The following is a 19,878-nucleotide window of genomic DNA, read 5'->3' on the forward strand; positions in this document are numbered from 1 at the left end:
ACTTAACTGCAAAGTTTTTCAATTCTTTTACTTATGTAACTCATTAGTTACTTTCACTACTTCTGAAAGACACACCTTGTAATTAGATATTGCCTCCTCTAGATGGACCTTTTTGGGGTTAGATTTGTTGACATTGCTTCCTTTGTTACAGCCAATTATTTGGCTATAAGACAAGTTCTACCTTCCAGGCTTTGCTTGAATTGTTATAGTCAATATGTGGCTATTTCTCCAGTCCTTAGCTCTACATGTTTCTTTAATTCCTTCAAATTCCTACTGTTGCTGTCCCACAGTTACTGATCATCGGGGTGAATTTTGGACGCCACGGTAGTGTAGCGAATAGCACACTGCCATTAGAGCACAATGCTAGTACAGATCAGACCCTTCCATAGGTTTGGAGTTCAATTCTGGTGCTGTTCTGTAACGTCCTCCCCACAGAATGTGTGGGTTTTCTCCAGCATCTGGTTTCCTACCACAGTCACAAAGTTGAGCCGGGTATGTTAATTGGTCATTGTAAATTGTCCCATGATTAGATTAGGGTTAATCAGGTTTGTCGGGGATTGCCGTGGCAGCGTGCCGAGAAGGACCAATTCTGCTCTGTATCGCTAAATAAATAAAATTTGACAGAGACGCTATAGGAAGCGAGGTGGAAGTAGTGCCTTTGAGGTCATCAGTGGATTATGCAATGCCAGACTGAACTGGATTTCTTTCCTTTTTTTTGTTGCTAATTCTGCTTTCTTTTTGGTTTTACCTTTCTGACACATTTTATTCTGATATTCTGATCAGAAAGTAGCTTATAAAGCCCTTTTTAAAAGATTTTTCAGCGTGCCTCTTATTTTTGTATAATAAGCTACCAAAAATGAAACAAGTGTATTGCAGTAACTGATTAATCTCATTAGTTTCAGATCAGAGGTTTCTGAACGTTTTATTATGCTGCACCCTGAGTGCTGGGAACAAGACATTTCCTGTATAACATACAGGCCTTGCACTGCTTTGGAGATTGCTACGGAGAATTGGTTTAAGCACACTACTGAGGTAAGAATCCATATCTTCAAAAGAACTTGCAATTTATGTTAGCTAGTTCTTCTTAATGCCATGAAATCAAAAGTAATGTTTAATTAGTTATAGAGGAAAGTAAGGGTATGGAATAGAAATATATAATTAAAACTTCGTGTGGTTCAGAATAAAAATATTTCAATCTGAGCTGAAAACTTAGAATTTATCTACTGTGGATATTTTATACATTCTAATTTATTTCTATTAACAGATTTGCATTTCATCTAATTGGGTATAAAGATTTTTATGACCTGCAGATCAACTGCAGACGTTCTCAAGAACATTTAAGAGTGTCAATCAAAGGTAGGCTTGTGGGTGATACTCACACCTTGAAAGTGTAAAGGAAAAACAAAATAGATGAGGTAAAAGGACACTTCAGCTTTTAGTGTGTAGCTGTTTTTAATATATGAGACATTTCAGACATTTCTCCACAAGGGCAACGGATTTGTGAGAAAAATCTCTCGTGCCCCACCTTGCTCTCTTGCTCTGCTTCTCTCATGAACTTAAAGGATAGTTTAGAGTAGAATTAGGATGTGCCTTGTCAGAAATCTCTAGACTTCCACTATGTCTGCACAAAGTCAATCCAGGTAGTGGAAGTGATATAATAAGTAGGATGGAGGGACGTTGATGTAGAAAAAGGTAAGAGAGAGAAAGATGTTTTATACATTCTCCCAAAGAGCAATACCTGACACTTGTCTACATTAAATTCCATCTGCCATTTTTCAGCCCATTTTTCCAGCTAGCCCAGATGCCGCTTCAAGCTTTGATGTTTCCTCGCTGTCCACTACACCCCCAGTCTTGGTGTCAGCCACAAATTTGGTGATCCAGCTTACCATATTATCATCCAGCTCATTGATATAGTTGACAAATGACAACGGACCCAGTAGGCATCCCTGCAATATACCACTAGTCATAGGCCTCCAATTTAAAGGGATATCCTTTTTTAGGATGTACCCTCTGGTCACAGACTCTCCCACTATTGGAAACATCCTTTCCAAGTCGACTCTATCTAGGCCTTTCAATATTCGGAAGATTTCAAAAAGAGCCATCAAACAATGCTGATACATTAACTTTTTTATTCCTGGGGTCATTCTTGTAAATCTCTTCTGGTCTATTTCTAATAGCAGCACATCCTTTCTTAGATATTGGGCCCAAAACTGCTTACAGTATTCTAAATGTGGCCTGATTGAGGCCCTATAATTCTTCAGAATTCCATCCTTGCTTTTGTGTCCTAATCCTCTCAAAATAAATGCTAACATTGCATTTGCCTTCCTATTCCTGAATCATCTTTGACTAACTTTCACCCTACTGTCAAGTTCACATAGACCATTTCTGACATTTTCCCTTTTCTATATGTCTCTGACCCTGTGTCAGGAGAAAAACCGTCTACTAACATTTATTATAAATAGACTATTTCCACAGATGCCTGGTCTACACTTTTCCCCACACTGTTTTTTGTAAGAATGTCATTCTTTTCACGCAGTTTCTCCTTCTTTGACCTATCTGCTCCCAAGAGGAGTCTTTCCATTCCAGCAGGATTCTCAGAATACGAGGTGTTGTTTCTTTAGTTTGTATGGGCCCTGGCAGTGGAGAAGACCATGGATGGACAGGTCATTGTGAGAATGGGAAGGAAAATTGAAATGGCATGCAACTTGGAGTCCTGGGGTGGACATTGCAGACATTTCTGAATATGTTCTCCTTTTCAGGAAGTATGGCTTTCCTTCTACTATTAGAAGGAAAGAGAGGAAGCCCTCTCTTGCATCTCTGTTTCTTGGACTTCTGCTTTCATTGCACCTCCCTCCATGCATCATCCTTCATCATTGCTGCCAGATGCAATCAGGTGCCACCATCTCCTCCCTACACCACTCAGTCTTCCGCAGGGATCACTCCCTCTGTGACTTCCTGATCGATTCACTCCCTTCCCACTCCATCACTTTCCTCTGCACCTACATGGGGTGCAATATTTGTTCTTGCACCTTTTCACTCATCACTTGAACAGCCCATCCAGCTGAGGTAAAGATTTGTGTGCACTGCTTTACCCTCGCCTACTACATTTGGTGATCCCAGTGTGGCCTCTTCTGCATCGGTGAGACCAAGAAACAGATTGGACGACCATTTTGCTGTGTGTCTATGGTCTGTCTGCATTGGCCATCCTGCACTTCCAGTTGCATGCCATTTCAATTCCCCTTCCAATTTCCACAGTAACCTGTCCATCCTCGGCCTTCTCTGTTGCCAGGGTGAGGCGCATGGTAAACTAAATGAAGAACAGCTCACTTCATGTACCTCCCTCTGGCATATTTTCCTCCTACACACCCACATTCCTTCTAATCATTCTCCATTTCCATTTCTGTCCCTTTCCCATCCCACTGAGCTCCCCCATCATCATCCATTTTCATTCCTTCTCTCTCCTATATGATAGTTCCTCTTTACGCTTTCCACCCTTCTCCAGTTCCCAGATGCCTCTCCTTTAATGATTCCATTATCTCCTTCTTTACTTATCAGATCACAGTGCTCGTAGTCTTTGTGTTCCCGATAATCTCCCTTCACCATTCTATTGGAAGGTCTGGACAATGAAGATGCATACATTAGGATGCTCTTCATTGACTACAGCTCAGCATTCAATACTATCATCCCCTCAAAACTAATCAATAAGCTTCAATACCTTGGTCTCAATAAATCCTTGTGCAATTGCATCCTTGATTTCTTCACTTGTAGACTCCAATCTGGTCTGGATTAGCAAAAGCATCTCCACAATCTCCATCCGCATGGCTGTGCTTAGCCCTGCTCTAATCTCACTGGGCTTTCTCACTGGGCTCATATGCAAACTTGGCTGGATGACTAACAGCAACATGACTCAGGGGTGAGAAGGCCACCTTTCATGAACAATATACATCGAGGGTTGGTATGACTTGGGTTTCAACCAAACAGGAACATCATGATGTCCAATTAAAGAAACTTTGTTTTGAGTGAATGCTGTGTAAATACAGCCCATACACAATTACAGGTTAGCAAGAAATAACAGATCGTACACCGCATAAAATTATAAAGGAAGTATATTTACCAATTTCAGCTTTATCAAACAGTTAATAGGAAAAAGGAGAGAATAGAAAATGAAAGGGCCCATTACAATTAACCCAGTCCAACGTGCATATAAAGGTGGAGCTCATACTCGAACTTTCCTGAAAGACCATCTCAAGCAAACTGGTTCTCTCTCTCTCAGGAGTATTGGCCCTTTCTCCTTGGAGCCACTCATCTGCACAAAACACTTCTTGAAACAGTGACTCCTTCCAACGGCATTCTGCAGCATCTTCCCTTCTGCCCCTCTTTTCAATGCCTGCCAAAAGACCCCAAACAAGACTACTGTCCTTTAAGAAACTCTTCCCCACAACTCTCTAGAACCTTCTCTCACATCCCACAATCCTGATTGGCTGACTCATTCCTAAACTGGACAACCTTATCTCATCCAAAGCCAGAACACACTAACCGACATGGCACACTGCTTTTACAGAAAACTGTGAATATAAACTACCTCACAGCATAGCAGTGGATATCTTAAGCAGGGCATTGCACTTATAACTTATTTATAGTAAGGTATGGTGTCTTTCATGTGTTTGCATTTTAAAGCAAGATTTTGGTGAATGATGTTTCCCACTTGATTGCGGCTGTGTAAGTAATCAGATTGAGTTAAACTGCTGCAGGATCCTGTAATGTGTTCGATTCTTTTTGGTTTCTCTAGGCATTTTCTGCATTTATTGCCTTGAATTTGTTGGTCTTTTATTATGTACTTTTGATATTTTTTGTGTGTTAACCACTTGGTCCTGTATTGCCACAAGGAACCCTCTTCTGTTTCTAGGATGAAACCTCCAACTTTGAGCCAGGTGTTTGAAACTTCCTTGTCAAAACCTGGTCTGCTCAGATCATGGGGATGTCTCTCATGGAGGGTCACGCTCTTCCACTGGTTAATGCTTTCTTCTGTAGTGATAATTTCTTCATTTTTCTGGATTGTTCATTTAATTTAAGTGGTTGGTACTTAACAGAATTGCATATACACGCATGGAGTTCTGAATCCTGTTTTCATTGATGAAAGTATCTCCTTAGAAGTTTTATCTGACTGTTGTGTAAATTTTTAATGATTGTTATTCCTCTTCCTCCTTCTGTCCTAGGTAGTGTTAATCTAAGGGTGTTTAAGTGTACATAATGTTATCTGAAATTTGTCATTTCTGTTCTTATTTTTCTTAGTAAATTTTCCAGATCAGTTTTGGACCAAGGTATTATGCCAAAAGAATATGTTAATGTGGGGAAAGTGAACGTCTTTATTGCTTTTGTTATATTTTTACTACTGAACTCTGTTTGGCAGACTTTTTTTAAGCCTTGAAGTAAATTCTGTTGAAAGCTTTCCCTTTATCACACAGTGATCTGTTTTCTTTGCATGTTGTTGTCCCAGATACTTACATGTTTCGTACTCATCCATCTGTTCTGTTGTATCCTGCTGCTCTGTTTTAGATTCTATTAGCTCTATTGCACCTTTCTTTATGTTTAATGTTCTGCATTTATCCAGTCCAAAGTTCATGTTTATATCTTTTGAAAATAGTTCTACTATTTGAATTAATTACTTTAGCTTTACTGATGAAGGAGTGTATCATTTCAAATTGTCCATGTATAGAAAGTGTGTCAAGTTATAATTTGTTTTGTTGTTTCTGATTTGATACCCAATTTTTCAGTAAATTAGAGAACGTGATTAAAGCTAGACAAAACTGTCGTGGGCTTAGAGAGTCACCCTTGAAAATGCCTTAGCTTATTTTGATAATGATGGTTGTTAATAGATAAGGTGATTATAGTACACCAATGCTTCATCAGCTGTTGAAGGAATTTCACAAGTATTGGGTGTAGTTTATATGTTAACTTCTATTAACTGTGACTGTGGGACAGAATCAAAAGTATTTGGTAGTCAATATAACACCATGAAAGATATCTGCCTTTCTACTAGCCTTGGCTTAGAGTTACAGAATCTATAATCAGTTGATCTTTACATGCTTTTCATTATCCTTTCTGCTCTTCTGTAAGTGGTTACCTAAAGTGAGTGGTGATTAGTAGCGAGATGTATGGTGTTACAACTTTATATATAGTTTATAAACAAGTAAGAGAACAATATTTTACAATAGACAATAGACAATTGACAGTAGGTGCAGGAGTAGGCCATTCAGCCCTTCTAGCCAGCACCGCAATTCACTGTGATCATGGCTGATCATACACAATCAGTACCCCGTTCCTGCCCTCTCCCCATATCCCTTGACCCCGCTATCTATAAGAGCTCTATCTAACTCTCTCTTGAATGCATCCAGAGACTTGGTCTCCACTGCCTCCTGGAGCAGAGCATTCCACATATCCACCACTCTCTGGGTGAAAAAGTTTTTCCGCATCTCTGTTCTAAATGGCCTACCCCTTATTCTTAAACTGTGCCCTCTAGTTCTGGACTCACCCATCAGCGGGAACATGCTTCCTGCCTCCAGCGTGACCAATCCCTTAATAATCTTATATGTTTCAATCAGATCCCCTCTTGTCCTTCTAAATTCTAGTGTATACAAGCCCAGTCGCTCCAATCTTTCAACAAATGACATTTTGATGGATTATTTGTGATTTCTCCTTTAGGTAAGAGATATATTTTACCTTCTGCAAAAAATTCAGGCACTTTTTCAGGATTTTAAAAAAAATTGTTGATATGTATTAACAGGAATGGATGAAGGCAAGAATATTTTATACCAATAATTATGAATATTATCTTTGCCAGTACTTCTCTATTTGTGGGTATTTTTTATAACTATTTTTAGCATACCCATTGCAACTTCAGGTATTTGCTTTTCTTAAATTGATTTTCCTCCCTAATCCAGCTTGCTTCTTGATTGTGTGTAATCCTATATGACCAGATATTAGACCAAAAGTTCATTATCTCTGTGTTTGTTGGTAGTTCTGTACTAAGGCTATCACTATTATTATTAGTATTTTTGTATTTGCACAACTCCTTTGTGCACCTTCGCACATTGGTTGTCTGTCCTGTTGGGTACAGTCTTTCATTGATTCTATTGTGTTTCTTGTCATTACTGTGAATGTCTGCAAGAAGTGAATTTCACACTTTGATAATAAATTTACTTTGAACTTTGAACCAACTTTCTCCAATTTCACTCTAACTTCAGCATGCCTTTACAGATCATTTCCAATATTTTTTCATTGATTAACTTCTGCTGTTTCGTGCCTGTAGGTCAGTCTTTCTTTATTTTGTGTCCTTGAGTCAGATTTCCAGCGTTTGAAAACTTAAATGCAATTACTGTGTAAAATTAGTTTGCTGAGAAAGAGGAAGTGATTTATATTTTTTGCAGATTTTTGCCATTATTTTTAGTTCTTCCCCTTTTGAACATCTGCAGTGTGGTTGCAGAAGTAAAAACGTTTCTAATTTTCAAATCAAAATATCCTTTTGGAAAGTAGTTTTTCTCTCTCTTTCTAAATTGTTTAATTGTAGATATCAGAGAAAGATCCTTTATAAAAAGATTTTTCTACATTTAGAGTCTTATGTAATTGTGTGGTTTATAGCAGCAAGATGTACACAATGTTTAGGCATGGACAGTGAAATGGCAAGTGAATTTGTGCTAAGGTGATCCGTGCAATGACAGTCTTCAACAAATGGGAGCATGACTGCTCAGTCATGACAGGGGCCGAATGAAGCTGCCAGGCACGTGTGGAAAGATCAGCAATCCTAAACTCTAGGCCGCATGTTTACGTGGGTGTTAAATGTTATTCCTATGACTATATAAGACCATAAGACTATAAGACAAAGGAGCAGAAGTCGGCCATTCGGCCCATCGAGTCTGCTCTGCCATTTCATCATGAGCTGATCCAGCCTCCCCTTTAGTCCCATTCCCCAGCCTTCTCACCATAACCTTTGATGCCCTGACTACTCAGATACCTATCAATCTCTGCCTTAAATACACCCAATGACAGCCTCCACTGCCGCCCGTGGCAACAAATTCCATAGATTCACCACCCTCTGGCTAAAAATTTTTTTTCGCATCTCTGTTCTGAATGGGCACCCTGCAATCCTCAAGTCATGTCCTCTCGTATTAGACTCCCCACCATGGGAAACAACTTTGCCACATCCACTCTGTCCATGCCTTTCAACATTCAAAATGTTTCTATGAGGTCCGCCCTCATTCTTCTAAACTCCAAGGAGTACAGTCCAAGAGCGGTCAAACGTTCCTCATATGTTAACCCTCTCATTCCCGGAATCATTCTAGTGAATCTTCTCTGAACCCTTTCCAATGTCAGCACATCCTTTCTTAAATAAGGAGCCCAAAACTGCACACGATATTCCAAGTGGGGTCTTACCAGTGCCTTATAAAGCCTCAACATCACATCCCTGTTCCTATACTCTATTCCTCTAGAAATGAATGCCAACATTGCATTCGCCTTCTTCACCACTGACTCAACCTGGAAGTTAACCTTAAGGGTAGCCTGCACGAGGACTCCCAAGTCCCGTTGCATCTCAGAACTTTGAATTCTCTCCCCATTTAAATAATAGTCTGCCTGTTTATTTCTTCTACTGAAGTGCATGACCGTACACTTTTTGACATTGTAATTCATTTGCCACTTCTTTGCCCATTCCCCCAATCTATCCAAATCTCTCTGCAGACTCTCTGTTTCCTTAGCACTACTGGCCCCTCCACCTATCTTTGTATCATCAGCAAACTTAGCCACAAAGCCACCTATTCCATAATCCAAATCATTGCTATACAATGTAAAAAGAAGCGGCCCCAACACGGGCCCCTGTGGAACACCACTGGTAACCGGCAGCCAACCAGAATGGGATCCCTTTATTCCCACTCTCTGTTTCCTGCCAATCAACCAACGCTCTATCCACGTATGTAACTTTCCCATAATTCCATGGGCTTTTGTCTTGTTTAGCAGCCTCATGTGCGGCACCTTGTCAAAGGCCTTCTGAAAATCCAAATACACAACATACACTGCGTCTCCCTTGTCTAGCCTACTTGTAATTTCCTGAAAAAATTGCACTAGGTTTGTCAGGCAGGATTTTCCTTTAAGGAAACCATGCTGAATTCGGCCTACCTTGTCGTATGCCTCCAGGTGCTCCGTAACCTCATCCTTAACAATCGACTCCAACAACTTCCCAACCACCGATGTCAAGCCAACAGGACTATAATTTCCGTTTTGCTTCCTTGCCCCCTTCTTAAATAGAGGAGTGACATTTACAATCTTCCAGTCCTCCGGAACCAGGCCAGAATCTATCGACTTTTGAAAGATCATTACTAATGCCTCCACAATCTCCACTGCTACTTCCTTCAGAACACGAGGGTGCATTCCATCTGGTCCAGGAGATTTATCTACCCTTAGACTATTCAGCTTCCTGAGTACTTTCTCTGTCGTAATTGTGACTGCGCATATTTCTCTTCCCTGACACCCTTGAATGTCCGGAATATTGCTGATGTTTTCCTCAGTGAATTCTGATGCAAAATACTCGTTCAGTTTCTCCGTCATCTCCTTATCTCCCATTACAATTTCTCCAGCGTCATTTTCTATCGGTCCTATATCTACTTTCACCTGTCTTTTACTCTTTATATACTTGAAAAAGCTTTTAGTATCCTCTTTGATATTATTTGCTAGCTTCCTTTCATAGTTCATCTTTTCCCTCTTAATGACCTTCTTAGTTTCCTTTTGTAAGCTTTTAAAAACTTCCCAATCCTCTGTCTTCCCACTAATTTTTGCTTCCTTGTATGCCCTCTGCTTTGCTTTTACTTTGGCTTTGACTTCTCTTGTCAGCCACGGTTGTATCCTTTTTCCATTCGAAAATTTCTTCTTCTTTGGAATGTATCTGTCTTGCACCTTCCTCACCTCTCACATAAACTCCAGCCACTGCTGCTCTGCTGTCCTTCCTGCTAGTGTCCCTTTCCAGTCAACGTTGGCCAGTTCCTCTCTCATGCCACTGTAATTTCCTTTACTCCACTGAAATACCGACTCATCGGATTTCGGCTTCTCTTTCTCAAATTTCACAGTGAACTCAATCATGTTGTGATCACTGCCTCCTAAGGGTTCCTTCACTTCCATCTCTCTAATCACCTCTGGTTCATTACACAATACCCAATCCAGTACAGCCGATCCCCTAGTGGGCTCAACAACAAGCTGTTCTAAAAAGCCATCTCGTAGACATTCTACAAATTCTCTCCCTTGAGATCCAGTGCCGACCTGATTTTCTCAATCCACTCGCATGTTAAAATCCCCTACAATTATCATAACACTGCCCTTCTGGCAAGCCTTTTCTATTTCCTGTTGTAATTTGTAGTCCACATCACTGCAGCTGTTTGGAGGCCTGTAGATAACTGCCATCAGGGTCCTTTTACCCCTGCAATTTCTTAGCTCAACCCATAAAGATTCTGTACTTTCCGATCCTATGTCAACTCTTTCTAATGATTTAATATCATTTCTTACCATTAAAGCCACGCCACTCCCTCTACCTACCTGCCTATCCTTCCGATACACTGTGTATCCTTGGACGTTCAGCTCCCAGAGACATGCATCCTTTAGCCATGTCTCAGTGATGGCCACAGTATCATACCTGCCAATCTGTAACTGTACAAGAAGATCATCCACTTTATTCCTTATGCTGCGTGCATTTAAGTATAACACCTTAAGTCCAGTATTTGGTACTTTTTGCATTGATTGCACTGCAACTTTATTGCACTGCAACTCATCCCTATGGCTGCAAATTTGCTCTATCTCCTGCCTGTCCTTCCTGACATCCTTACTGCTCACTACCTTAGATCTATTTCTGTTTTCCCTCTCCTCCGCTCCATCATTCCGGTTCCCATCCCCCTGCCAAATTAGTTTAAACCCTCCCTAAGAGCTCTATTAAACCTTCCCGCCAGGATATTGGTCCCCCTAGGATTCAAGTGTAACCCGTCCTTTTTGTATAGGTCACACCTGCCCCAAAAGAGGTCCCAATGAACCAGAAACTTGAATCCCTGCCCCCGCTCCAATCCCTCAGCCACGCATTTATCCTCCACCTCATTCCATTCCTACTCTCACCGTTGCGTGGCACAGGCAGTAATCCCGAGATTACTACCTTTGCGGTCCTTCTTCTCAACTGCCTTCCTAACCCCCTATATTCTCCTTTCAGGACCTCTTCCCTTTTCCTACCTATGTCATTTGTACCTATATGTACCACGACCTCTGGCTCCTCAACCTCCCACTTCAGGATATCGTGGACACGATCAGAAAAATCCCGGACCCTGGCACCAGGGAGGCAAACTACCATCCGGGTCTCCTGATTGTGTCCACAGAATCACCTGTCTGACCCCCTAACTATCGAGTCCCCTATTACTACAGCCTTCCTCTTCCTTTCCCTACCCTTCTGAGCTACAGGGCCGGACTCTGTGCCAGAGGCATGGCCACTGTTGCTTCCCCCAGTTAGGCTGTCCCCCCAACAGCACTCAAACAGGAGTACTGATTGTCAAGGGGTACAGCTACTGGGGTACTCTCTGGTACCTGACTCTTCCCCTTTCCCCTCCTGACAGTGACCCACTTGTCTGCTCCTGTGGCCCCGGTGTGACCACCTGCCTGTAACTCCTCTCTATCACCTCCTCACTCTCCCTGACCAGACGAAGGTCATCGAGCTGCAGCTCCAGTTCCCTAACACAGTCCCTTAGGAGCTGCAGCTCAGTGCATCTGGTGCAGATGTGGATGTCCGGGAGGCTAGGAGACTCCAGGACCTCCCACATCCGACACTGAGAACAACAAGCTGCCCTCACACTCGTAATTCCCCTTTCCTCAAATAACAGGAAAAATTGAAACCTAAACCTACCTTGCCTCGCCCGCTTCCTCCTAAGCCCGTTGAGCCAAAGCCCTTAAGCCTTCACTCTGCTGCCGCAAAATGATGCTGCCCTCTGTATAAGGCTGTGTCCTTTTTAAATCTTCCCCACTTCACTGCCTAACGTCACATGCCTGTGCAGTCCCGCCTCTCTTAACTCCGATGTGAAGAAGAAAGAAAATCAAGATGGCTCCCGCCACACTCCCGTTCTGATCCTCCGACTTCCTTCTCCAAATAAAACCCAATTCAGAATTTCTTGCCCTTTTAAAATCTTCCCCGCTTTACTGCCCAATGTCACATGTCTGTGCAGTCCCGACTCTCTTAAATGGGTTTTGGGTTCTTTGAATACAGTGATTTTGTTCCTATGCAGTTCACCTTTAAATTGTATCTGGATTGTGTTATATCGTGGTCACTACCTTCCTCGAGATATATCCTATTAATAAGACCATTGGAGCAGAATTAGGCTATTCAGCCTAATTAGACCATGAATCTGCTCCATTATTCCATCATGGCAGATTTATTATTCCTCTTAGCCCCATTCACCTATCTTCTCCCCATAATCTTTGACACCCTTACTAATCAAGAACCTATCAATTTCTACTTTCAATAAACCCAATGACTTGGCCTCCACAACCATTTATGGACACAGATTTACCACCCACTGGCTAAAGAAATTCCTCATTTCGGTTCTGATGCACCATCAATAACTCTCGGAGACGTGAGGCGAGATATAGGCTTTTATTCACTGGAAGAGAGCAGTCAGCAGCAAGAGACCATCATACAACATCCTGGAGACTGAGGGAGGAGCAGTGCCTCCAATCACCTTTATACAGGGGTCTGTGGGAGGAGCCACAGGAGCAGTCAGCGGGGGTGTGGGGGTGTGTGTCCAAACAGGTATATGTAGTTCACCACAGGTTCTAAAGGGAAATCCTTGTATTTTGAGGTTGCGCCCTCTGATCCTATAATCCCCCACTATAGGAAACATCCTCTCTACGATTACTCTATTTAGGCCTTTCAGTATTTGATAGGTTTCATTGAGACACCTCTCTCCCCAACTCTTCTTAACTCCAGGACGTACAGGCCCAGAAGCATCAAATGCTCCTCATACATTAACCCTTTCATTCCTGGGATCACTTACATGAACCTTCTCTGCACTCTCTCCAATGCCAGCACATCCTTTATTAGCTAAGGGGCCCAAAATTGCTAACAATACTCCGAGTTTGTTTTCCTTCCTTTTCTTTTCCCTTTGCATCCCAAAGACATGCAGGTGTAGATTAATTGGCAACTGCAGACTGCTCTTGGTGTGCAGGTAAGTGGTAGAATCTGGGGCAAATTGATGGAAATGTAGAGTGAATAGACTGAAGAAAAATCAGTGAGAATGAAATTGCTCTGTGATCTGGCATGGACTTGACGGGCCAAATGGCTTTATTTATCATAAGGAAATACGGAAATTAATTGTCTTTTCATGTCACAGTAGTAGTTCATTCCTCTCATACCTCCTTTGTTCCCTTTCCAAGCCCTTAATATTCTTCTTAATGTTTAGTTTCCTGGCATTCGACATTACTCCAAATAACATCCATCTATTAATTTTGTAGAAGTTTTGCATTACAGCCTGTATTTTATGGTTAATTTATTGATATTCAAAGGTAAATATTCTGCATCCTTCCTCATCTACCTGAATAACCTACTCTTCCCTTTGACAACATTCTGAAAAATGTGGCTTCTTTTCCCTCGCCTTTCACAACACACACAGCATGCTGGAGGAACAGGTGTGGCTCTACTTGCTTTATAATTATGACTGTTTGGTGGAGCACAGCTCCAATGCCATACTTATGTTTACTGATGACACCACAGTCGTTGGCTGAATCAAAGGTGGTGACGAATCAGCAGAAAGGAAGGAGATTGAAGATCAGGTTGAGTGGTGCCACAATAACAGCCTCTCACTCAACAGCAGCAAGACCAAGAAGCTGATTATTGACCTCAAGAGGAGGAACCCTGTTGAGCCAGTCTTCATCTGCGGATCAGAGGTGGAGGAAGTAAGTAACTTTATATTCTTTAGCGTTATCATTTCAAGAGGTTCGGTCTTGGGTCCAGCAAATAAGTGGCACTACAATTACTTTGTACCATTATAAATAAAGCATGGTAGTGCCTCTACTTTCTTAGAATTTTGCGAAAATTTGGCATGTTGTCTAAAACTTTCATAAACTTCTATAGATGTGCGATGGAGAGTATTTTGACTGGTTGAGTCACGGCCTGGTATGGATACATCAAGTCCTTGAACAGAAAAGCCTACAAAAAGTAGTGGAGACCACTCAGTATGTCATGGGTAAAGCCACCCCCACCACTGAGCACACCCTCTTGGAACGCTGTTGCAGGAGAGCAGCATCCATCGTCAGAGGTGCCCATCACACAGACCGTGCTCTCTTTTCACTGCTGCCATCAGGAGGGAGGAGAGGAGCCTCAGAAACCTCATCTCTGGGTTCAGGAACAGATATTACCCTGAACCATCAGGCTCTTGAACCATAGAGGGGATAACTTCACACAGCTTCAGTGCCCCAACACTGAACTGTTCCCACTGCTTTTTTTTTGTTGTTTCTTTGTATTTAATGTGAATGCTTGCAATAAAATGAAATAAAATGAAACTCATGGTTGTATATGACGTCATATATGTACTTTGATAATAAAATACTTTGAAATTTTAACTTTTGAGATGGCCAGTGACTGGAGCTTGCAGGGCATGAAGGTTACTTAGCACTTAACATTGAACCTTATAGTTTGAACGTTGCCTTCAGGATCTGCATCTTCAGAAACTCCACACTGATTTGTAAATTCTGAAAAATGGTAGACCTGAAGCAAGTTCATGAAATAAAATAAGCTCCCTGCAAAGGCAGAATGCAGGAAACTGCAAATGCTGGAATTCAGAGCAGCATGCAGAATGCTGGAGCATCCCAGTGCATCAGGCAGCATCTATGAAGGGAATTGCACATCGACTCCAAATCATTGACTCCTTTTCCATCCTTAGATGTTGCCAAACCCATGGAGTTCTGCTGGCATTTTGTGTGCTGCTCTCTATAACTGCTGTTTCATTCTATATTGTTTTTTTTCCCTTTAAAGGTAATCAGGAAACAAAATGTAGTAAAACTTTGATAACCTGCTGTCTGACTAAATCATAATGGTTTAGCATTTAGCTCATTGGTAGCTAGCTTCTGTAATGTATTTCACATAAAATGGTCCAGGTTCCTGTGCACCCTTATAAATAATAGATCCAAGATTTCCTGTTCCACTTCACAAACCAGTGCTCTTGTTCCTTACTCCCTTTATTTCACATGGTCTTGGTTTATAACCATATAACAATTACAGCACAGAAACAGGCCATCTCGGCCCTTCTAGTCAGTGCCGAACACTTACTCTCACCTAGTCCCACTGGCCCGCACTCAGCCCATAACCCTCCATTCCTTTCCTGTCCATATACCTATCCAATTTTACTTTAAATGACAATACCGAACCTGCCTCTACCACTTCTACTGGAAGCTCATTCCACATAGCTACCACTCTCTGAGTAAAGAAATTCCCACTCGTGTTACCCTTAAACTTTTGCCCCCTAACTCTCAACTCATGTCCTCTTGTTTGAATCTCATCTACTCTCAATGTAAAAAGCCTATTCATGTCAACTCCATCTATCCCCCTCATAATTTTAAATACCCCTATCAAGTCCCCCCTCAACCTTCTACGCTCCAAAGAATAAAGACCTAACTTGTTCAACCTTTCCCTGTAACCTAGGTGCTTAGGTCTTCTCTGTACTCTCTCTATTTTGTTGACATCTTTCCTATAATTCGGTGACCAGAACTGTACACAATATTCCAAATTTGGCCTTACCAATGCCTTGTACAATTTTAACATTACATCCCAACTCCTATACTCAATGCTCTGATTTATAAAGGCCAGCATACCAAAAGCTTTCTTCACCACCCTATCCACATGAGATTCCAACTTCAGGGAACTATGCACCATTATTCCTAGATCACTCTGTTCTACTGCATTCTTCAATGCTCTACCATTTGCCATGTATGTCCTACTTGGATGATTCTTACCAAAATGTAGCACCTCACACTTATCAGCATTAAACTCCATCTGCCATCGTTCAGCCCACTCTTCTAACTGGCCTAAATCTCTCTGGCTTCCAGGCTTCCTTTAAACTCACTGGGACCTTGGTTTCTGTATTCCCTTGAACTCACTTGGTTCAGTTTACTGTGCTCCTGAGAAATTAACAGAACTCTGCTTCCTGAGTTTTATTAAAACTTACAGAGGTCACTGGAGAATTTATTATTCTACTATGTGACATCTAAAAAAGAAATGAATTTAAAAATTGCATTAAAGTATTAAAAGGAATAACATTGAGAAGTTTTGAAAATCTGCTCCACCAAAGTACAAAGTTTGCAAGATTAATGGAGTTTTTCTGTTAGCAGTTAATCCTGGGAATGCATAATATGTTAGTTACTACCCAAGAAATATAAGATTCAAAGTGTTTTTAAAATTGAACTGTCCTGCTGAAGGGTTTTGGCCCAAATCATCAACTGTACTCTTTTCCATAGATTCTGCCTGGCCTGCTGAGTTCCTCCAGCATTTTGTGTGTGTTGCTTGTAAACATGCTCATATCCACTTTTGAATTTTTCTCAATGAGACCAAATGTTGCATTATTATATTTACCATCACAAATTTTCACCACTTTTCCCACAACAAAATTCTCTCATCTTTTTGAAATGTGCTGGTGGTTAGTTCAAAAGTGCATTATTGATGTGTTTTGTTTGGCTACTGTATAACCATTGTGGACTGCATGTTTCAATTAACATTTAAGTATCACTTTGAATGTGGCACTTAATGCCATCTTCTGTTTTCAACTCAGCTTTCTCAATATATACCATTAATATTACTCATATTTTGCTTTTCTTTCAGATGTTCTAAGTGGATTTCACTTAAGAGATCTGTGAGTGTTTCATTGTGGGAAAATCATGCATTATGGCCAACTCTTCCTTCCTTAGCTGGATTTTTATCTTTAAAGCTGCCTGTAGTTTGTGTTTTTCTGCAGAGAATGGCAAAGTCCTAGACATTTCGTCTTTTGCACTGACAACCGTCCCAAGCAACTTACAAAACCAGACAGAAGTATTGGATTTATCACAAAACAGCATCACTGAAATTCATAACCAGGACTTTGCTTCTCTTCACTGGTTAAGAAATCTGAACTTGTCCAGCAATAGAATCAACAATGTAGCAAATGCTTCCTTCAGGTCTAATCAAAATCTAGAATGTTTAGACCTTTCCAAGAATGAACTTTCAAGTATTGAATGTCAATTTTTATATAATGTTACATCCCTCAAATACTTGGATATTTCTTATAATCGTTTTCATTGCCTGACCCTTGGGAAAGCATTTAGGTTGTTGAAAAATCTGGAATATTTAGGCCTAGGCAGTAGGGAAAAAATAAACTTACAGAAAAATGATCTGAAAGAAATATCAGGAAAACAGTTTCAAGAAGTTTCAATCGGATTAAAATATTTGTCTGAGTATGATCCCGGTACTTTACTGGTTTTGAGAACAACTAAACTCCACATTATTTTGCCATCTGCTGGCACATCAGATTTACTTAAAAAGCTCTTGCATGATGCCTTCATGTCTTCTGATACTTTGAAATTATCAAACATTGATTGCTTTCAAACATGTATCAATTATATTAATGGCTTTCAAACAGTAGGAAAATTGTCAAGGGTTAGTAGTTTGTCATTAGAAGATTTTACTATCTCTTGGCAAGATTTAATGAGCATAACAAAGCTTATTTGGGAGACACAGATTAAACATTTAAGTCTTTTGAGTGTAACATTAAATTACATTGAGGATCCTGAATTTCAGTATTCAGACAAAGTATTGGAAACATTAATTATTAGAAGATTAAGAATTGCTACATTATATTTCAATCAACAAATCATTTATGATTTCTTTGCCAAAATAAAAGTTAAAAGTCTAGCTATTTCCAACTCGAATATTATCTTCCTGACCTGTCCAGAGCAAGGAAACCTTTATCAGTTCATGGACTTTACAGATAATTCAATTACCAGTGATTTTTTCTTGCAAGGGTGTGATGCCCTGATTTTTTTGGAAACTCTTATTTTACAGCAGAACAAATTATTTCAATTTTACAAATTGAGTGCAATGACCCAAGATATGAAATCCCTTAAATATATGGATGTGAGTCAAAACCAACTTAATCTTCATGAGAAAGGAGAATGTCTTTGGACCAACAGTTTAAAGAAACTGAACCTGTCATCAAATAGTCTGACAGATTTGGTTTTTACATGCTTACCCAGTAACCTGGAAGTCCTTGACATGGAGAAAAACAATATTTATACTGTGCCCAAAGAAATAAATAATCTGGAGATGTTGAGAGAATTATACCTTGGCTCTAATAAGTTGGTTAGATTGCCTGAATGTGGCAACTTTAGAAATCTTGAGATGTTGTATGTTGAGGAAAACTTATATCAAGAACCTTCTACCAATTTCCTTCAAACTTGTCAAAGGCTGACCAGACTGAATGCAGCCTCTAATCCATATGCATGCACCTGTCATCTGAGAGACTTCAGCAGTATGAAGGAAAATACCCAAATAGAACTGGTGGGATGGCCAGAGTCATATCAGTGTACTTATCCAGTGAATCTTAGAGGAACTCTACTGAAGGATTTTCAAATATCAGAAATGATGTGCAACACAGCTCTTTTATTGGTGATTATACTGGGCAGTATGTTTGTTTTAGCAGTTGTAGTGGCACTGGCATGTCATTTTTTGGACTTGCCTTGGTATTTGAGAATGATTTGTCAATGGACCCGGATGAAGCGCAGAACGATGAAGACAGACAACCGCCAATTAAGTGAACATTTGATCTATCATGCTTTTGTGTCTTATAGTCATAATGATTCTGCGTGGGTGAAGGAACAGTTGTTGCCAAACTTGGAAGAACGAGAAAACCCATTCAGGATATGTCTTCATGAAAGACATTTTATTCCTGGCAAAGGAATTATTGAAAATATAATCAATTGTATAGAGAAGAGTTACAAATCAATATTTGTTTTGTCACCCAACTTTGTTCAGAGCGAGTGGTGTCATTATGAACTTTATTTTGCGCAGCACCAGGTATTAAGTGAACAGTCTGATAATTTGATATTGATTGTTTTGGAGCCAATTCCTCAATACATGATCCCATCCAAATATTATAAACTAAAATCACTTATGGCAAAGAAGACTTACTTAGAATGGCCTAAAGACAAAAGCAAACAGAGACTATTTTGGGCCAATTTGCAAGCAGCAATAGGAATAAAACTAGCTGTTTCAACAGAGGAGACATGGCTGTAAATTGTGATCAATTGAATTCTGAGCTGTGTCTTATTAACTTTCATTGCACTCTATTTTTAATTCACTTCATCTAATACTATTGTTTTGTAGAATTATATTGATAGAAGATAATCCAGAGATTACTGATGCAATTACCCAAGAAAATCTCTTTCGGTGGAGTTTTGGCTGCAATCACATGTTGTCTTCAGACTGAAAAGTCAAATTGAAGGAAAATAGTAACATGCAAATCAAGGAAGGAAAGCAGGAACATTGGATAAAAGTTGGAATGGTGGGAGGGGAAAAGTGGGATGGGGTGGGCAGAAGGGTAGGAGATGAAGAAATGTATCCAGTAGGCACATTGAGGTTCTAAAATGATAGTTGGAAATGTCTCCATACAGCAAAATACAGCTAGAAAGGGACTTTGTGCATGAGGTACTACAGACTCTATACAGCAAGGCAAGTGCTTGAAATAGACATAGTGCATTCAGCACTACAGGCTCCATACATCAAAACAAAGGAGTTGGAAATGCCTTTTTTTAAAAAAAAAGGACATGAAATATGCTGGCTAAGCCATGTAC

The 19,878-nt window shown here is 40.4% G+C and overlaps 1 protein-coding gene across 3 annotated transcripts; it reads left to right on the top strand.

Annotated features, from left to right (window-relative positions):
* The first annotated feature begins 525 nt into the window (after positions 1 to 525).
* tlr1 (toll-like receptor 1) lies at positions 526 to 19,321 on the top strand. 3 transcript variants are annotated; one of them, XM_073063963.1, is made up of 4 exons: positions 526 to 545; positions 897 to 1,032; positions 13,875 to 13,959; positions 16,877 to 19,321. In XM_073063963.1, the coding sequence occupies exon 4, from the start codon at positions 16,940 to 16,942 to the stop codon at positions 19,319 to 19,321; it is 2,382 nt and encodes a 793-aa protein (XP_072920064.1). In that variant the 5' UTR covers positions 526 to 545; positions 897 to 1,032; positions 13,875 to 13,959; positions 16,877 to 16,939. The 3 variants fall into 3 exon arrangements, 2 of the variants coding, with proteins under 2 accessions (XP_072920064.1, XP_072920065.1); XR_012101177.1 differs by lacking the exons at positions 526 to 545; positions 16,877 to 19,321 and adding an exon at positions 14,138 to 14,587 and having other exon boundaries at positions 707 to 1,032; XM_073063964.1 differs by lacking the exon at positions 526 to 545 and having other exon boundaries at positions 707 to 1,032; positions 13,878 to 13,959.
* The last annotated feature ends 557 nt before the right edge of the window (positions 19,322 to 19,878 follow it).

This window comes from Hemitrygon akajei, chromosome 13 (assembly GCF_048418815.1).
Source record: "Hemitrygon akajei chromosome 13, sHemAka1.3, whole genome shotgun sequence".
NCBI lineage: Eukaryota > Metazoa > Chordata > Chondrichthyes > Myliobatiformes > Dasyatidae > Hemitrygon > Hemitrygon akajei.